The sequence below is a fragment of the Genypterus blacodes genome, unplaced genomic scaffold (genome assembly GCF_046128005.1).
Source record: "Genypterus blacodes isolate CSIRO-AG114 ecotype Tasmania unplaced genomic scaffold, CSIRO-AGI_Gbla_v1 ptg000015l_1, whole genome shotgun sequence".
Taxonomy (NCBI): Eukaryota; Metazoa; Chordata; class Actinopteri; order Ophidiiformes; family Ophidiidae; genus Genypterus; species Genypterus blacodes.
The window spans coordinates 6,736,998-6,755,000 of record NW_027466829.1 but is presented as its reverse complement, the minus strand read 5'-3'; the positions used below and the strand labels follow the sequence as shown (position 1 = coordinate 6,755,000).

The window sequence follows — 18,003 nt, the reverse complement described above, 5'->3', positions numbered from 1 at the left end:
GTGTGTGTGTGTTTGTGTGTGTGTGTGTGTGTGTGTGTGTCCTTCCTCCCTGCTTGGCCGAGCTTGCATCATCATCACATTTAGGATTTTGGGGGCACTGAACAAAACAGCACCTTTGTGCAGAAGTGTAACGGAGTGATGATTTATGGATCAGTGAAGAAACAAAAACACAAACGGCTAAATGGAGGAGGAAGTTTGTTTGGAAATGAAATGAAAATGAAACAATGAGGCCATAACAGAGTGCATGTGGTTCAATGGAGGAGAAACAATGATGCATCACACCTGGATGGTCGTGATGGCCTCACACACACACACACACACACGGGGCTGATGCATGCTGGGACACACAGACGGTGTTTTGGCTGCGTGTTCAGGCTGAGTGCCGCAGGAACGTGCAGATCGGCAAACATCTGTGCTGCAACTGTCTGGACGCAGAATGTGGGTCAGCGCGGCGTTTAGTTCTGTTTCCTGAGCCTCACACACACACACACACACACAGGCACACACACACTCTGCATGCACGTAAGGGCAGAGCAAGAGGACGAGCGAGCGAGGGTTGAATGGAAGAACGAAGGCGAGGCAAAGGTTTAGGGAGGTTTCTGTTGCTGTGACAACCGTGTGGCTACCCATCACTGCTGTTTTTAAGTCAAACACACACACACACACTCTTGATCATGAGGTTGAGGCACAGACACTGACAGCAGCTCATGGCGTTGAACCTTCTGTTTCCATTCTGACTGATGTGTTTCCCCGCTGGACTGGACGCTGCTGTGGCTCCTCCTAGTCTGGACTTGTCTCCGCCCCCCTGGCCTCGGCCTCCTTCTTGTCTCTGTGTTCCCTCTTCTGCGTGTATGCGGTGTAATTGCGTCGGGCCCCGGGGCCAATTGCAGCTCTGCCACGGCAACTGTTACCATGGATGAGGTCACAGCAGAGGAGGTTTCTCCAAAGATGAACCACAGAGTCGCAGAAAAACAAACTTCCTGTCTTTCAGCGGCAACATTAGAGGGAAACGAACCCAAACAGCTTCACGCTCGCCGCCTGTCACCAAGCTGCTCGCTGCATTCCAGGAGTTATTCTGTGATGAAGAGCAATGTTCTTTCTCCCTCCTCTTGTCTACCTCAGTAAGTTGCTTCCTGGCTTTCCCAGAATGCATCTTGACAGCCCCTCCCCCCCCACCGAGAGAAGGGGTTTGACCATGTTGCGCCCAGTCTGAGCTGGTTAGTTATGAGTTCACGTGTTTTCCTTGTCGTGCAGCACGTCGTGTTCGTCTGTCGTGCCTCAGCCGCAGCAGCGTGCTAAGTCATAGCAACGCTGCTGTGTGAGGCGTCCCTCGTGGCGGCGTGCTGTTATATCAGGCCGCTCGTTTACATGCCGCCTGGGTTCTCTCCCTTACCAAACAGTCTAAATTAACCCCTGGTGACCCCCAGATGCTGAGTGGTGACGGTAGGTGAGGTAGGAAAGGAAGCAGGCGAGGGAAGGAGGGGGGGGGGGGGGTGTGGAAGGACACTTCACACACACACACAGCTGTACTGCCATGAAGCGTGTAGAGTTTGTCTCACCTCATTTTAACACGAGCATGGAGGTGCCAAACAGGAAGTGAGGATGTACGAACACGACCTCATGTGTCGTGACGGTCCACTGGTCAGGTAAACAGGAAGTGAGGTCATGTTATATTGACACTATATCAGCTGATTCATGAGAGGAAATCCAATATTTAACTCACAATTCATAACTCAGCTCTCATTCTGTTTTATTCTCTTGCTGGTTTAGGTTCTTAGGCGTTTTGTGAATTAAACTTGAACGTCGTCATCACATCCATACAGAACAAATGATTTGGTTTCTTTATCCAATGTTCAGATGTTGTCTTTGTTGTGTCGATGCGTCAGCAGAGAGCCGGCGCCTGATTGGTTCCTCGCACTTCTGCCTTCAATCGCTGGAGGACGAATCCTCAGAGTATTGAGGACATGTGGACGTACTGATTGTCCTTCTTATTGTCCCTCTAATTATACATTCTTCTCTCCATCCCACTCCCTCTTCACCTCCTTCTGTTTGTTGCCACGTCTCCTCTCTCATCTCACCTCCATCTAAGGTCACAGTACCTTCCCCCGACCAAAAGCAAAACAAAGGGCATGTTTGTCGTTTATCCGTCTCTCTTTTCCCGTAAACTCTCCCTCTCTCTCTCTCCCTCTCTCTCTCCCCCTCTCTCTCTCTCCCTCTCTCTCTCCCCCCTCTCTCTCTCTCCTCTCTCTCTCTCCCTCTCTCTCTCTCCCTCTCTCTCTCCCCCTCTCTCTCTCTGTCTCTCTCTCTCTCTCTCTCTCTGTCTCTCTCTCTCTCTCTCTCTCTCTCTCTCTCTCTCTCTCTCTCTCTCTCCCCCCTGTATGTTTCTCTTTCTCTTGTTCTGTTCTGTTCCCATGGAAACTGCTAGTCTTTCCGGTAAGGTAAGGAGAGTTTGTTGGCGGGAGCAGTTGTGTTAGCAGAGTAAGTTGTGATGTAATCAAGCCAACCGTTTCCAGGGTTGCCGTTTATGGTCATGACAGCGACGGGTTGCTGACGGTCAGACTTCCTCCTGTCTGGCTGTGGCTCCTGGAGGCTTACGGAGCTGGAGGGTGTGTGTGTGTGTGTGTGCGTGTGTGTGTGTGCGTGTGTGTGTGTGTGTGTGTGAGAGAGAGAGACTGGTACCCTACAAACACTGCTTGATCTCTGACACACAGTCTCAGATCTATGGCGTGATGGCTTCACCTGTAGCCTCGTTCGCTTCTCAGAGCGAAAGATGAGGCTGGCAAAATCAAAATGGAGGAAGAAGGAAAGGAAAGGTGAAAGTGTTCTTATTGCAATAGGAGGTCTGGCTTTACTGAACCGGTATCCCAACATTCACAGTCTGTTTTCGTGTCTTGGTCCTGATAAGGACGACCTGCTTGGGCTTGTAGTGAGTTGCGTGCCGTTTCCAACATGTCAGTGTTGCTGCCCCGGAGGCTGAGAGCCGCAGAGGAGAGTTTGATCACATTTGCACAGGAGGAGAAGTGTGTGAACGTCTGCAGACACTAATACACTTAACCGCCGTGCGTCTCCCACAGTGTCAAGCTCCTCCCACACTGTGAAGCTCCTCCCACTGTTTGATCTGAATGTGATGCAGCCTCACAGTGGAAACACAACGGCCTGTTATCAAAACAACACAACACAACACACAGCAGAATAACAGGGACAACACTCCAGCTGAACCCGGTACTTTCTGTTGGATGTTTTGTCAGGAGTGTGTGTGTGTGTGTGTATGTGTGTTACCTGGATTTCAACAACTTGCCTTTGTGCACCTTTACACATACAGTCAGGCTCCCCTCAGCTTTAGATAGCAAGTGCCTTGTTAGTGTGTTTCTGTCTTTCTGTCCTCTCTTGTCCCTCCTCTTCATGTCCTTCCTCTTCATGTCCGTCATCATGTCCCTCCTCTTCATGTCCCTCTCTTGTCCCTCCTCTTCATGTCCCTCCTCTTCATGTCCGTCATCGTGTCCCTCCTCTTCATGTCCCTCTTCATGTCCCTCCTCTTCATGTCCCTCCTCGCCTGTTATTGCCCTCTCTTCCTCGTCTCTTTCTCTGCTCAGCCTCCATTTCTCTCTGTTTCCATGCAAACAGGCTCTTGAATATGCACGACCTCATTAACATCTCCACTGTGATTGGTTGCTGCAGGGAACACCGTGGCGGTTGCATTGTGGTGCGTCAGTTGAAACCACGGCGACCTCATGAATGAGCCGACATCACCACATTAATATTGAACTCTCCTCACCTCCCCTCCACCTCCTGTCTCACCTCCCGTCTCACCTCCTCCCTCCCTCCTCTGCCTGGATGGTGGGATGAATGATCTCTGTAATGATCCCTGTTTTACTCCTCCTCCTCCTCCTCGCCTCTTATCAGCCTCAGATAACGCTCGCCAGCCTTCATCTGCCGGCTAATTATCATCCTTCACAGATTTGATGTGAGGTTTGAATACAGTCTGCATTTTACGGAGCTATTGATTTGATCTGGGGGAGTCGTTGGTGCGGTCGTTCTGCCTCCGGGCGTCGCTTTGTACTCCGGCCGCCTCCTCTGATTATCTACAGGCCGTCCTCCTGTGGGAATCGTTCATGGTTATGAGACAGAATGATCCATGTTCTAATCCCACCGTCTGCTGCACTGCACTCTCTCTCTCTCTCTCTCTCTCTCTCTCTCTCTCTCTCTCTCTCTCTCTCTCTCTCTCTTTGTCCTCGTTCGCTCTGGATCAAGTATTCAAATCGGTTTAGTTCCGTCGGTACTTGAGTACAGAGTTTCTCTTGGTGTCGTTGTGTTTCTGGATGAAGTCTCCTGACCTCCAGGGGGGCGAGACGTATGTAGAGGCGATGGATCTGTGGGGTAAAGAACACGGAGGACTTTCGGTTCACTGGCTTTGTCATTCTGAGACAAAAATCGTAAAACTAATTTCACGACCTGTTTCTGTAAAGGCCCGACTGACTGATCCTCACCTTTACCTTACCTGGTATCCAGGGGGTGGAGCTTGTTACTCTCTGAATGTGATGGGAGCTGCCTGTCTCTCTCTCTCTCCCTCTCTCTCTTTCTCTCCCTCTCTCCCCCCCTCTCTCTCCCCCCTCACTCCCTCTCTCTCTCTCTCTCCCCCTCTCTCTCTCTCAGTACTCACATTGTTCTGTCCTGGCTCTCTCCCATTACGTGGACACATTATGAGACTCACATTGTTTACAGTGAAGCTACATTTGCCTTCATTCTGCCGTTTGAAGGATTCTGATCTCAACACAAAAGCTGCAGTTTTAAATGTTTGAAAGTCGTTAAATCCTGTTTGAACACCAGTGGGTTCGTGATTAACTTCCAGGCTGGGTCGCTCATCCTGTTGGCTTTGTTGTTGTTGTGTCATTGTGTAGATGTCTTTAATGGACCCTTATTGATCCATGTTGTTGTTTCTTAGCGATCCATGACAACAAACAGAAGGGTTCAGGGTCAAAGGTCAACATATTAGTGTCTAACCTAACCTCTAGCTTCACGTAGAGGAGCTTTTAGATGCTCTAACACGTGTTCATGGATCCAGAATGCTCAAACTTACAAACAAATCAGCATCAGTGACCTGGATCCACGTCATTTTCCTGAAAATCATTACTTTCTATTAAATCCTTGTCGTGTTGCTTTAATCCCCTGCATGCAGTAATTGCACTGAAGGTAATTGAGTTGTGTGTGTGTGTGTGTGTGTGTGTATGTGTGTGTGTGTGTGTGTGTGTGTGTGTGGCGTCACACTGTGCTGACAAACAGGACTCAGCGTTGTTGTTGTAAGTCTTCATCAGGTCTTGTGGGAGCTGTGGTCAGGGTCCGGTCCGGTCCGATCCGGTCTGGCCCTGCAGAGGCTCCATGAAACACGTCGGCCTGAGATTGAGTGGAGCGACCTCACTCTAAAAGTTTGTGTATGCGAGTGTGTAGGTGTGTGTGTGTGTGTGTGTGTGTGTGTGTGTGTTGTCTGTGCAGAGGGTGACAGGGATCAGTCTCCATGGGACCGTTTAATAACACTTCAGCCCACAGTGTGACAGCTCCATCTATTCAGCCTCTCACTGTCGTTACTGCAGAGTCATGCAAGGTGTGTGTGGGTGTGTGTTTGTGTGTGTGTGTGTGTGTGTGTGTGTGTGTGTGTGTGTGTGTGTGTGTGTGTGTGTGTGTTTCGCTTGTGTGTTTTCTGGGTTATTCTTCCCACATCCAATGCAATCTACCTAATGCATGCTGGGATACCTGCACACAACCCCGCATGAGAGAGGAAGGATCGTCTGAGAGAGGACAGGAAACGGACGAGGAGAAGAGGAAAGAAAGACAAAAGCCGAGGAATGCCGACCCAGAATCCATCAGTCTGGGTGTCGTCGTCCCAAAATGGTCTCACATCTGTTTGAGATGATTCTGAAAATGACTCGGCTCTGACGAGGCATGAAAATAGAACAATTTAAAGATGCCGGATGTCGGAGATAAATGGAGAAATAAATCATCCAGGTTTCTGCAACTTCAAACTGACGCAGTTTCAGAATCAGTGCAGCAGAGATTTACTCCTAAAGGGACTTATCTCCAAGGCGACGGATAATCCCGGCTGTGCAAAGTAACGTCTCTGTCTCAGGAGTCGTCAGACTTTAAATTCACCTGATGTGAAGCGGACAGAAGCAGCAGATATCCACCTCAAACACGTTCAGACGGAAGGCAGACGAGTTCCCGTCTTCATCCCGATCAACCCCAGGCGTAGCTGGAAGGGTTAGGCACGCCCAAGAGTCTGGCAGTGCGGCGCGTCGGCGTGGCGGCCTGATGATGCAGGCGACCAATCAGAAAAGAGACAAAGACAAAACAGCCTGATTTCTCTCAGTGTGCACAGTTTGAACAATAAAGCATTAATATATCAAACACACACTCCAAGGCCGTTGTGTGTTTAAGACACACTCAGTCACACACGCACGCACACACACACACACACTCCCACACAGTAAATTAATGATCCGGCCCTATGATTTATTTTTGTCCTCGTGTGACCTTATGAGCTCCTCGAATATGAAATGTCCTCAAGGATTTGTGGTGCACGGCTGAGTTGAAGGCAAACACACACACACACACACACACACACACACACACACACACACACACCTTGCCTGCACTGCTGAATCCAGCTGGACAATGTATCATAAGCCTTCATTTCTCCTGAATACCTGAACTCTCACCTTTCTTCTACACACCCATCTCTCTCTCTCTCTCTCTTTCTCTCTCTCTCTCCCTCTCGCTCTCTCTCTCTCTCTTTCTCTTTCTGTCTCTCTCTCTCTCTCTCTCTCTTTCTCTGTCTCTCTGTCTCTGTCTGTCTCTTTTTCTCTTTCTCCCTCTCAGTTTCTCTCTCTCCCTCTCTCCCCCTCGTCCCTGTGGACCTTCTGAAAATAGCAGCCAGGGGAAAAGTGGGTCAGCTGCCATGGGGGGTGGGGGGGGGGGGGGGGCTGCGTATAGTGAATATACGTGTGTGTGTGTGTGTGTGTGTACGAGCATAATCTAAAAATTGCTGTGCTCAGATTTTGAACCTATTTCATTAAGTGTTGAAGGTGTAAAGAGTGAAGTGCTGGACGTCCACATTATATAATTATATATATAATTATATATATATACATTCTGCTGTATCATAGTTTCCCTTTAAGGAGGTGATTACATTAAGTTAGATTGGTACTGAAGCTCCTGTGCTGCCTCTGAGGCAGACAGAGGTAACCACGGTGACTGGATCAGAGATGAACAAGCGGGTGTGAGCTCGTTAAGGTTTTGATTGACTTTTGTTCCTTTCCATCAGTTTGTAAACAGCACATGTGACTGTGGAGCAGGAAGTGACCTTTGGTGAGGTCAACGCCTGGGACCGGGGAAAGTTCTTAAGTCATAAAAAAGAATCATTAAAGTACGAAATGATTTTACCTTCATTGCAGCTCTATGGCTTCATCAGAGGACGGTTAACTCCACACACACACACACACACACACAGGCTGGTTCCCTGTCATTCCGTGCGATGCTTTGCTTGCGTTTTATAGCTGGAGCGTTGTATTGCCGGTGTTTATCTCTGTCATTGTGCCGACCTTTAGATCACTGCGGCTCTTTATTGCCGCTTCTCTTTACCTCCTCCTGCGTGAGGAGCAGCAGCAGCAGCAGCAGCGTCTTAATGCTTAGTTTGCGTTCTGAGAGTAAAGGGAACGTGAGCGGAGCTGTGAAACGATTCATCGCGTTCTACGACATTCGACTCAATAAGGGAGTTGCTCTCTAGATCTCTGCCTCTTCTCTGCTGTGGAGTTCTTCATCCGTGAGCTCTTCATCACGTTACTGCAGCTTAGTGGTGACACACAGTAACCAGACACTTTAACTCTGGTGTTTACGAAATATAAATGAAAGAAAAAAATACAAGCTGGATGAATAAAGGGACTTCCAGGTTCTGTGGTCAAAGTACTGCTCTGGTGAATGTGTTGTAATTTTCCTGTCATTATTTCTCCTCAGGATTCAAGTGTCCTGTCTGCTCCAAGTCTGTGGCGTCCAATGAAATGGAAGTTCACTTCATCATGTGTCTAAGTAAGCCCCGCCTCTCCTACAACGGTAAGAAACTCCTCCGTCCCCTCGAGAACATGTGAAGCTTCATGAGGAACTTTGGCTTTGTGGGGCTTCCCTTTGTTTGTGCCCGTGTGTGTGTCAGTGTGTGGACACGGTTCCAAAACCAGCTGAATATGAATGAGAGGAAATGAGGAACATCTTGAATACCACACTCACGATAGAGTTCATACCTCCACCAAGGCCCAACAACATAAGCTTGGGCCCTTCTTTACATCTTTCATCAACATGTGTCCTGGTTCTCTGGGGGCTGCCTGCACTGGGATCAGATCTTTATGTTCTCTATTGTATCTAAGCCTGATTGTTAGATGACATCAGCTCATAAATATTCATCATCAATGTGTGATGAGAGATGAAATGATGAGGTAAATATGGAGCAAATTCCCAATGTCCAGTGGAATACTCTCACTAATGACTATAGATGACTTCATCTCATAAATATTCATGAGTGAACATTTGCATTTCATAATCTCACTAAATGCTTTATATTTTCTAATGTTGATATCATCTCATTTTGATGTTGTTATCTGAGGGCCGTATGGAAGTCGCCTTCTGCGATCGCAGACACGACGCGGCCGCAGCCTCACCTTCTCCGTCTGCGTTTCCTCTCCCGCTGCTCATTTTAGATACGACATGTCAACACTTTCTGGCATTTTAATTTGACTCAATATCATTTAGTAAATGAATTGGATGGGACGGCGGCCAAATAAACATGATCACTTCAAAGTGCTGACCCTGCTGTGTGTCTGCGTCGCTCCTGCCAGGACTCAACGTCTGCTCAGGAACTCAAAGTCCCAATCCTTCATTTTCTCCACACATAAATATGAGCTCCATTCTCACACATAATTAAAGAATGTGTCGTGACGGGAATAAATAAAATGTAGGCGAAAAAGTGTTTGAGAGCCAAAAATAATGTACATAAATTCATAATGATAGTATTTTACACTATTTATAGTTTATAATATCTATGCCATCTGTGCATCTATCGAACCTGTGTGTTGCTTAAAATCAATTAAACTTAGAGAGAGAGACAGCGAGAGAGAGAGAGAGTGTGTGTGTGTGTCAGGGTGAAGATGGGGTATGGAGTGATGTCGGTGGCTGATGGCTGATAAGGGAGGAGAGCAGAGAGGGTGAAAGGAGGAAGACTCCCATAATTCCTCAGCTCTGTCGGTGCTGTCACTCTTTATTTCCAGCAAATCACTCTCTCTCTATCTCTCTCTGTGTCTCTCTCCATCACGCCGTCCCTCTCTCACCTCTGTCTGTCAATCTCTGGCCCCTCCTTCCTTTGTCTCTCTCTTCTTCTTCTGCTGTCTCTTGTTGTGGCCACCTGCTCTCTTATCTCTCTCTCTCTCTCCCCTTCTCTTGTTCTCTCTCTCTTTCCCTCTTGCTTTGTTTCTGCTTCTCTCTCCCTCTTCCTCTCTTTTTCAACCTTCCATCTCTCTCTCTCTCTCTCCCTTCCTGTCTCTCTCCCTCTCCATATTTCTTTTCTTCTCGCGCTCTGTCCCATTTCTCTCTCTCTCTCTCTCTCTCTCTCTCTCTGAGCTGAGCCTTATCTCATTTCCCAGCATGCTCATGGGTCTATTGTCAATCACCTTCAATCACCTGGGCATACTGACTACATACTCTCTACTACACACACACACACACACACACACACACACACACACACACACACACACACACACACACACACACACACCCCAGTATGTAATAAGAGGATTAGTTGCTCATCTCCTCACTCTTACACGTGTACATTAGGTTTATTAAAGGACCAAGCTCTCTGTTTTTCATGGTTCACACATTAACCCTTCATAATGATACACACTCACACACACACACCTTTCAATGGTCTGTGGCAGTTTCAACAACTCTCTTAATGTCTTCTACTTTCTAAAACCTCTTCTCTGTGTGATTTAACACAGAAACCTGATCGTGCTGCATGCGTGTGTTTCCTCTAATGGTTTAAAGACCTAAATAACCTTTTCAAAGGTCAGAATCTGCGCTTGAGGTCATAGAAATGTCAAGAATAAACTCACTATTTTAATATTACTACTATATTTGTTATGCAAGAGTTAATTCTATCCCACTGAATCATAAACACACCGTCCAGAAATGTCTTTAGTGACTCTTCTCTTCTTCTGTGGTGTGTGTGTGTGTGTGTGTGTGTGTGTGTGTGTGTGTGTGTGTGTGTGTGTAAAGCAGGTGATTTGTGGGGTCCATGTGTGCTGACCGCTGGATCCTTTCTGGGCTTTGACTTTGCATGATGATATTTTAATGCCTGGACTAAATATAGAGAGCGAGGGGGCCACACACACACACACACACACACACATCTCAGAGGGGCGTAGGACCAAAACGAAAGCAGGACTGTGTGTGTGTGTGTGTGTGAGGGAGGAAGGCACAGAGAGAAGATGAAAGATTGCAAGGTGAGATTGGTGCAGTTTGGCTCTGGCGGCTCAGGTCAGCTGAGGACACAGAGAGGAAGCAGAGAAGTGTGAGCTGTGGCTCAGCTGCTGGATGCCAAATGTGTGTTGGTATGCAGAGAAGCAGCTAAAGTCAAAAGGCGCACAGGGACAGGTGAGGAGGGAGAGCCGTCGATCCTCAGTGTGCACAGTTTGCCCATCTATTTGTGCAACATCTGCTCAATTGCCCTAGGAACCACCCAGACGACCGTAGCAACTGTCTGGATCACTTAAGCAACCACACAGAACGCCATTGTAACAGACCTAGCAACTGCCTGGAACAGTATAACAACCACCCCAAACTCTATAGCAACCATGCAGACTACAGCTGCACACACACTGAGTGGAGGAGCACACACACTCTAGTTTCTTTATGTGTGCAGCGGTGACATCTTGATGTTTTTATTCAGGAATTCTGTGGCTGTTGTTATGGTTACGTAGTCAAGCGTTTCATCCGGTCCGTTATTGTCAGTTTGCATGTGGCAAACTGTGACTCGTGTTTCCTGTTTGGCTCCATCTGCTAAGAGGAAGAGGAGGATGAGGCAGAGGAAGAGGCTGCCGCTGTATTGTTATGGGTTGGGTGTACGTGTAAGTGTACGGAGCGGAATGAATGTGGAGCAATCTGTCAGGCGAGGAGGGCGGCTGAGGACGAAGGATGGATGGAGGGATGAAATGATGTGGCACGGCGAACAATGGAAGAGAGGAGGGGGGTCAGGAGGGGACAGAGGGGGAGGAGGAGGAGGAGAGAGGGCTTATGGGAGTTTGTGGAGGAACTAAGCTGATTTGCAGTCTGAGCATATTTCTATTGTCTCATATTCCGTCTCACACCGTCTACCTCGTCTCCTTGTCTGCCCCATATTCTCTCTTTCTTTCTATCTATCCATCTACAGTATCTTTCTATCTATCTGTCTGTCTATCTGTCTGTCTGTCTGTCTGTCTGTCTGTCTGTCTGTCTGTCCGTGTTAAAGCTCAGACTCTTGCTCTCGGTCGTGATTCTTCACCCACACATATAAGGAATCCATTTGTAAAACCTGGCCCCCCTCCTGCTTATGAATTCAATTGCAGTAGCACCCTTTTGCCAGCGGGTGGAGCTTTAAGAAGGTGAGGACACACACACTGCGGGATGTGAGTAGAGCTGCAGAAGAAGAAGGCAGCTCCAGTCTGCACAGGAGAGGAGAAATAAAAGAAACCGCTCTGCACCTGTAGGGTCACAGTGCTGAGAGACTGGGAGGGTTCCGTAACAACAAATTGTGTGGTTGTGTGTTAGTAGAAGTGTGTATCTGCTCAGGTACCGGCAGGAAATCATCTCTACTTTCCTCCATGTGTGTTTCCATCAGTACCAGCAGAACTGATCCACATCCAAGCTGTGCCTGATTTACTGTAGAACTCTCTGCAATCCTCGCTATTTCTGCACACTGATGGGTTTTCTCTTTCTCTCCCTCTGTGTGTGTGTGTGTGTGTGTGTGTGTGTGTGCGTGCGTGGGCCCTCTCACCTTAGACGATGTGTTGGCGAGGGATGCCGGTGAGTGTGTGATCTGTCTAGAGGAACTGCAGCAAGGGGACACCATAGCCAGACTGCCGTGCCTCTGCATCTACCACAAAAGGTGACACACGCACACACGCACACGCACACGCACACGCACACAGAGGATATGAATCACTGCCCATTATATAATTCTGCACTTCTTATAATTAAATCTGCTTTCTGCGCTCTCATAAAAAATATCCCATAAGACGGACGGCACTGGAGCCTTTGGTCTGGAGGCCGTTCACATCAGGCTGCACGGTGAAGCTGCAAACCTGCTTATTCATCAGGCCGTGAACACACACCGTCCTTTGATTCTCTACGGACGCTCCTAAATGACTGTCAAAAAATAAATAAATACACAAAATCTAGTTAGGTGTAAAAGGGGCGGGGCCTGTAGAGTTGTGGACAGACTCGAGGGATCCAGAGGAAGTGGTCGGTGTCGTACCTGTCCATCAAGGTCCATAGCTTTTCCAGTAATTGTAATTAATAAAAACATTGAAACCTGAAGGTAAACAGTGATTTTCCCATCATCCTGTCTTTCCGCCCACCGCCTGCCATTGCCAGGAAAGCAGGAAGCTTCAGGGGGAGGAGCTCCTCCTGCACATCTGACCCCAGGGTCACGGAGCCTTTTCCCACTGTCCCTGCCTGGGAAACGTTGCCTGCTTCCAGTCGTCTCAATCGCCGCCCACGCCTCTCAGATTTAGTCTGCGATTCAAAGGTTTGGCACTGCGCTCAGAGTGGTGGTCCCCTGTTAGCAGGAGCCAGCGGGGCCTTTGTGCCACAGAACAGGACATTGTAAACATAGTTGTGGTCATGGTTGTTATAAATAAATCACACAAACAAGTTGTCATTCTATTCTAAGGCTCAGCTGCGCCAACAGGGATTAGCTTAGGCTAAAGGCCGCGGAGAGCTCCCACACAGCGGTCAGGGAGCCGGAAGGAGCCGGAATCCCCCTTTAATGGCTTCTCAAAACACTCAGAGCTGACACGCCACATAGACAACCAACATCAGCACACACACGCACACACACACACAAACGCACACACACACCATGCCATTTCCACACTCCTGTACAGTAGGTGGGACGTTTAGAGCCTCGTAACTTTGAACTGTGAAATGAAGTGGTATCTGATGGTATCTCTTGTGTATGTGTGTGTGTGTGTGTGTGCGTGTGTGTGTGTGTGCCTGCAGCTGTATAGACTCGTGGTTTGAGATCAATCGCTCCTGTCCTGAGCACCCCTCTGACTGACAGACCACCACGCTCACCATGAATCCTGCTCAAGGTAGAGGAGTGTGTGTGTGTGTGTGTGTGTGTTAATAATCAGTATGTTTATTGATACCAACATCCTGGCATTCAGATTGATGGAGGCTTATCAGTGATGGCTACATTCATATTCAGAAGATAATAATGACCAATAATGATTTGAAAACACCTTTAAACTCTCTCTCTCTCCCTCTCTCTCTCTCCCCCCTACCTCCCTCTCCCTCCCTCTCTCTCTCTTTAGGACACCTCGTGGTCCTGTCATGGACATGTGGACACAGACTCAACCAAATCTGAAGAAACAATCAAAGAGAATTCCTTCGTATTTATCATCCTAACACAGATTAAGAATTATTCCTCGTGAATTGAACCAAAAACCTGACTGTCCAACCAACACAGCTCCATCCTACGTTAAAGGGCCCCTCCATCCGTCTGCATACCCTACCCCGCCCCACCCCGTACCCTTTCGGGCCTCACAGAGACCGCAAAAGGGCTTGGCTGGTCTGAAGCCTCCCTCCCCTCTCTGTCGCAGCCTCCCTGATGCGTTCAGGTCCCGGCCAGCCTCAAGCCGCCGGCCTCCTCTCGTCTATCTGGACTGAGACCCGTCAGCGACTTGTGTCCAGCCCCCTCCCCCCTCCCCCACCCCCCCGGTGGCCTCACAATGAGGAGGAGGAGAGGAACAAGCGGCAGGCGAGCCAAGATGAAGAGAGGATGAAGCTGCTGAGCTTCAGGCTCGGTTCAGACTGGACTGTCTTGTACATGAAGCAGCAGGTCTCTGGTCTCACAGCAGGACTCCGACATTTTACAAAATGGAAGGATTTTTCGTGAAATTACAGTTGGAGCATATTAGAGATACTTGGCGTTAACTTACCAGGTCCACATTAGAGGCCTAGTCTGTAGAGTGGACCTGTATGGATCAGTGGACACGTGTACAAGCCTCTACAATATGGGAAACAGTCCCTTCTGGGTCAGTGGTAGTAGCTGAGAGAATGTTGTGGAGACCTCCAGACCTGTCTAATGAGGCCCAAAATGCTCCAGCTTACCTGAAGAATCCCCCTAATTCAGACATAATTCTCTGGAAAATCACAACCTTGAGTAAAATTGTGCGAGCGTGGCTGTGGAGTCTTCGGGCCGGGCGTTCTGTCTTGGTGGTAGTTTCTGTCTCAGTTCTGTTCTCTCATGAGAAGCGACGCCTCCTCATTCTCCTCTGCGCAGACGCTCAGATCGAGATGAGACGAGACGAGCCGCCGCCTGCATTTGACCTCTTGACCCCAACTCCTCACTCTGGTCCCCTCAGTGCTTTTTGGACGCGGCACAGGAATGGAGGAAAGACAACAAGGCTCATTGATTTCAGTTTTTTGGAAACAGGTCAGTCGGTTTGCCCAAACACTGCTTCAGCGTTAGTAAAGAGTCTAGGATCATCAATTAAGGTTCAATCAACGTGGTTACCGTCTTCTGATTCGGGATTAAAACACAATATGGGAATTTTCTGTTCTTGATTATGAATATTAAAGATCATCTTCTTCCTCTGCAGTAAGCACGATGATGTTTACTTCCCTCTTTGTATCATCAGAAGCTTCTAGCCACTAGATGACCTCACCACTAGATCTCCTCCTTACTGCAAACTGCGGCAAACCTAAAATCTGGTAAAGACTGAAAAGAATGAGCCGTGTTTGTTGAGCACAGGATGGACTGTTGGTGGGGGAGGGAGAGGGGCCAAGCAGGGACGCTCTGGGCACGCTCAGTTGTGACGGCGTGAGAAGAAGAGAGGGGCCGCCGATGTAGTTTACGCCCCGACTGTGTAACGTGTTTGGGATGCGACAATGTTTGGCTTCACTTGGTATGTGTATGTACAGTTAGCGTATGTGTGTGTGTGTGTGTGAGGTCAGTGCAGAGGGCTGACCTGCTGTGTGTTAGTCTGTGTATTGAAATGTTTACAGTCTAGATGTCCCTGTTGGTGCGACTGGCAGTCCTCCCTTTACGTTGCTGATGTTTACATCGACACAGAAGCGAGGTGACAAAACTCCGCCTTCTTTTCCCGCTCACATCCGGACGACTTTCCAACGACGCCCTCTGTACGTTTACACACGCGCTCCAACTCTGATTAGGTTAAGAAACATTTCAATTCAGTAGAAACATCACGTGATTGGTCTGACATCAGCTATAATAGCTTTACAAGCTACTTCAGCTGCAGCCAAGCTACTCTCTTAATAAAGTAATTAGCTACACTACTCCTCCGACAAAGTAGCTAAGAGGAAGAGCGATGCATGCTGGGATATGTTCAAAGGAGAAGCTGTGCCGGTAGAGTTCAGAGGTGTGTGCGAGTGTGTGTGTGTGTATTATGAATAAAGCTGGGCAGCAGTCATCATGCTCGTCACTGACTCCTCCTCACCTGGCAGGTAGCAGTGTAAAGCTACACTGCTAAAAACATACTAAGTAACCAGAGAAGCTGTGCTACTGTAAAAAGTAGTTAAGTTAGTAGCATCACTACTTGTTGCTTGCTAATCCACAACACTGATCAGTCCAACCAACATACGATCATATAAACGCATGCTGTGGTCTGACTGAGCCTTAATCAGACTAAGCTAGGCTCTGCTCAAATGGGAGGCCCAGAGTGATATTATTTGGACGTTAAACGGAGGCATGGACTTGTAATTATTCGCTCCGTTACTTGTCATATTTTGCGCCACATTCTGACAACACCATATGTACTATTAGCTAGCTTGTGAGGTAGCTAGCAGTTACTTACCAGCTAAAGTGAGAGACGCAGCACTTTGGAGCGGGCGAGCTGCAGTTCCATCAGAACTTTTTGCTGTTTTCAACTTGTTGTAAACTTGAGAACAGAAGTTTTTAGTTGGTTGTTATATTTTGGGTTGTTTTTTTTATTTGACCACTGAGTTTTTTAAGTTGAATGGAGCGTTTATGTTCTGGCGCGCAAACCCGAATTCAAGCGGACGACTCGATGAACTCGGGTCACTGAAAACGTCTCGGTTGGCTTTCGTGTCTCAGACGGACAAACGCGTGCGTGTAAACGTACAGTAGCCACACGACTCGCCGGACAAACTGAGTACAGTCTACATGTAAACGTGACTAATGCTGATTAGTCATTTCCCCGTAAGAGCCGTGTGTGTGTGTGTGCGTGCGTGTGTGTGTGTGTGGTTTCCAAAGGCGCCTCTTGGTCTATGCTACTGTTGGTTCCCCACGTTGTGTTTCTGCTGGAGTCGGTGTGTGTGTGGCGCCGGCTGGAGACCCTAACAGGACGCGTCAGTCCCACTGTGGATCCACTGGGCGGGGCTTATTTATTCCTTCATTCATATTTAACAATATTTGTTTAATACTGCAATCATGTGAGATGTTACTCACTCTTCAGAATGCCTCTTATGTATATGGAAGAGCCGGTGTATGACAATGACAAAAGCAACATACAAACAAATAAACTGTGTTGAGAACAAAGCTACTGTAATCAAATGTTGGAATAAATTGTGCTAGATGACTGAGCGACGCCTCCGTGTGCTCGTTTGTTCCATCAGACCGTCAATATGTTCAATACATCTAATGATTATTGTTGTTATTTTAAATATATTAATGTTTATATTGCATTTTCCTGCCATGAATGAAGCTCAGTGTGTTTATTCAGCAAAAACCTTCACCAAAGCCGAACATTTTTCTGTTAAATCACCATAACAACTAAACCTGTATTTCTGTGGACATTTGATTTCTAATCTAATCTAATCTGACCTCTTGACCTTACAATTTACATGAGGGAGTCGGCCCCTAAGAACTGCCATTGTGCTCTGGAGCAAGCAGGGAGCCAGCATCTGCTCTGATCACCTCTGAGTTAATGATTACAGGCGACCTGTGCTCTCACTGTCACGCCATCACAGACCCTCATGGTGACGTGTTTCTGGTTAAACTTTACCTGCAGAGCTTAATGAGGCTTTATGACTGCTCCTCTGTGGACTGTAAACACATCACAGCCATAACAGGTCGACCACTTAAACCCTCACCCTGTTCAGTCTGTCAGCATCTCATATAATACCTAGTTGTATCAGCAGACCTACAGTCATAAATGTTGAACATTCTCAGTGAAGATGGTTCAGTCCGTCAGAAACTAAAGTGAAGATGTGTTACAGGAAGTTTCTTTTAGGTGTTTAGTTCTTTCATGTCAGTGTTTGTGTCCATGTGACCTTTGACCTTTACTGGAGAAGTTCTCCTGATCCAGAGGAGAGCAGACCTGCAGCTCTTTTTACTGCTCTGCCTCTCTGCCAAGCTCTATCTTTGGGGAAGAGGAGCTGGATGCTCTCTTGATGGCTCTGCAGAGCTCCTTCACCGGGGCCACCGGCTCTCAGGCTCACAGGGAGGGTAAGGACAGTAACTACCCAACTATGACCCTGGAACTTGATTGACTGTTTCTTTAGTCTTTATAGCGATCATTGTAGAGAACATGCTGACGCTGCATAATGCTGACAGTGATATAAGGGGAGATAAAAACACATCAATTCCATTCCAACTGTTCCTGCAGCAGTCCCAGATCCAAAGATTAGACACGGATCTGATCTGGGGCCACATATGCAAGTGGAACAGATGTGATGTGAAAGATCTGATTTGTTCACGCTGATCGTAACAAAACACATCTGTGT

At 47.8% G+C, this 18,003-nt stretch overlaps 1 protein-coding gene across 1 annotated transcript in view; it reads left to right on the top strand.

The window, feature by feature from the left end:
• Positions 1–16,882, top strand: part of znrf1 (zinc and ring finger 1) — a 23,918-nt gene extending 7,036 nt beyond the window's left edge. The window contains exons 2-5 of the mRNA XM_076169398.1: positions 8,005–8,100; positions 12,073–12,178; positions 13,294–13,385; positions 13,608–16,882. Coding sequence (XP_076025513.1) covers positions 8,005–8,100; positions 12,073–12,178; positions 13,294–13,351 — 260 coding nt within the window. The 3' untranslated portion in view covers positions 13,352–13,385; positions 13,608–16,882. The remainder of the gene's footprint in view (positions 1–8,004; positions 8,101–12,072; positions 12,179–13,293; positions 13,386–13,607) is intronic.
• Positions 16,883–18,003: the final 1,121 nt, after the last annotated feature.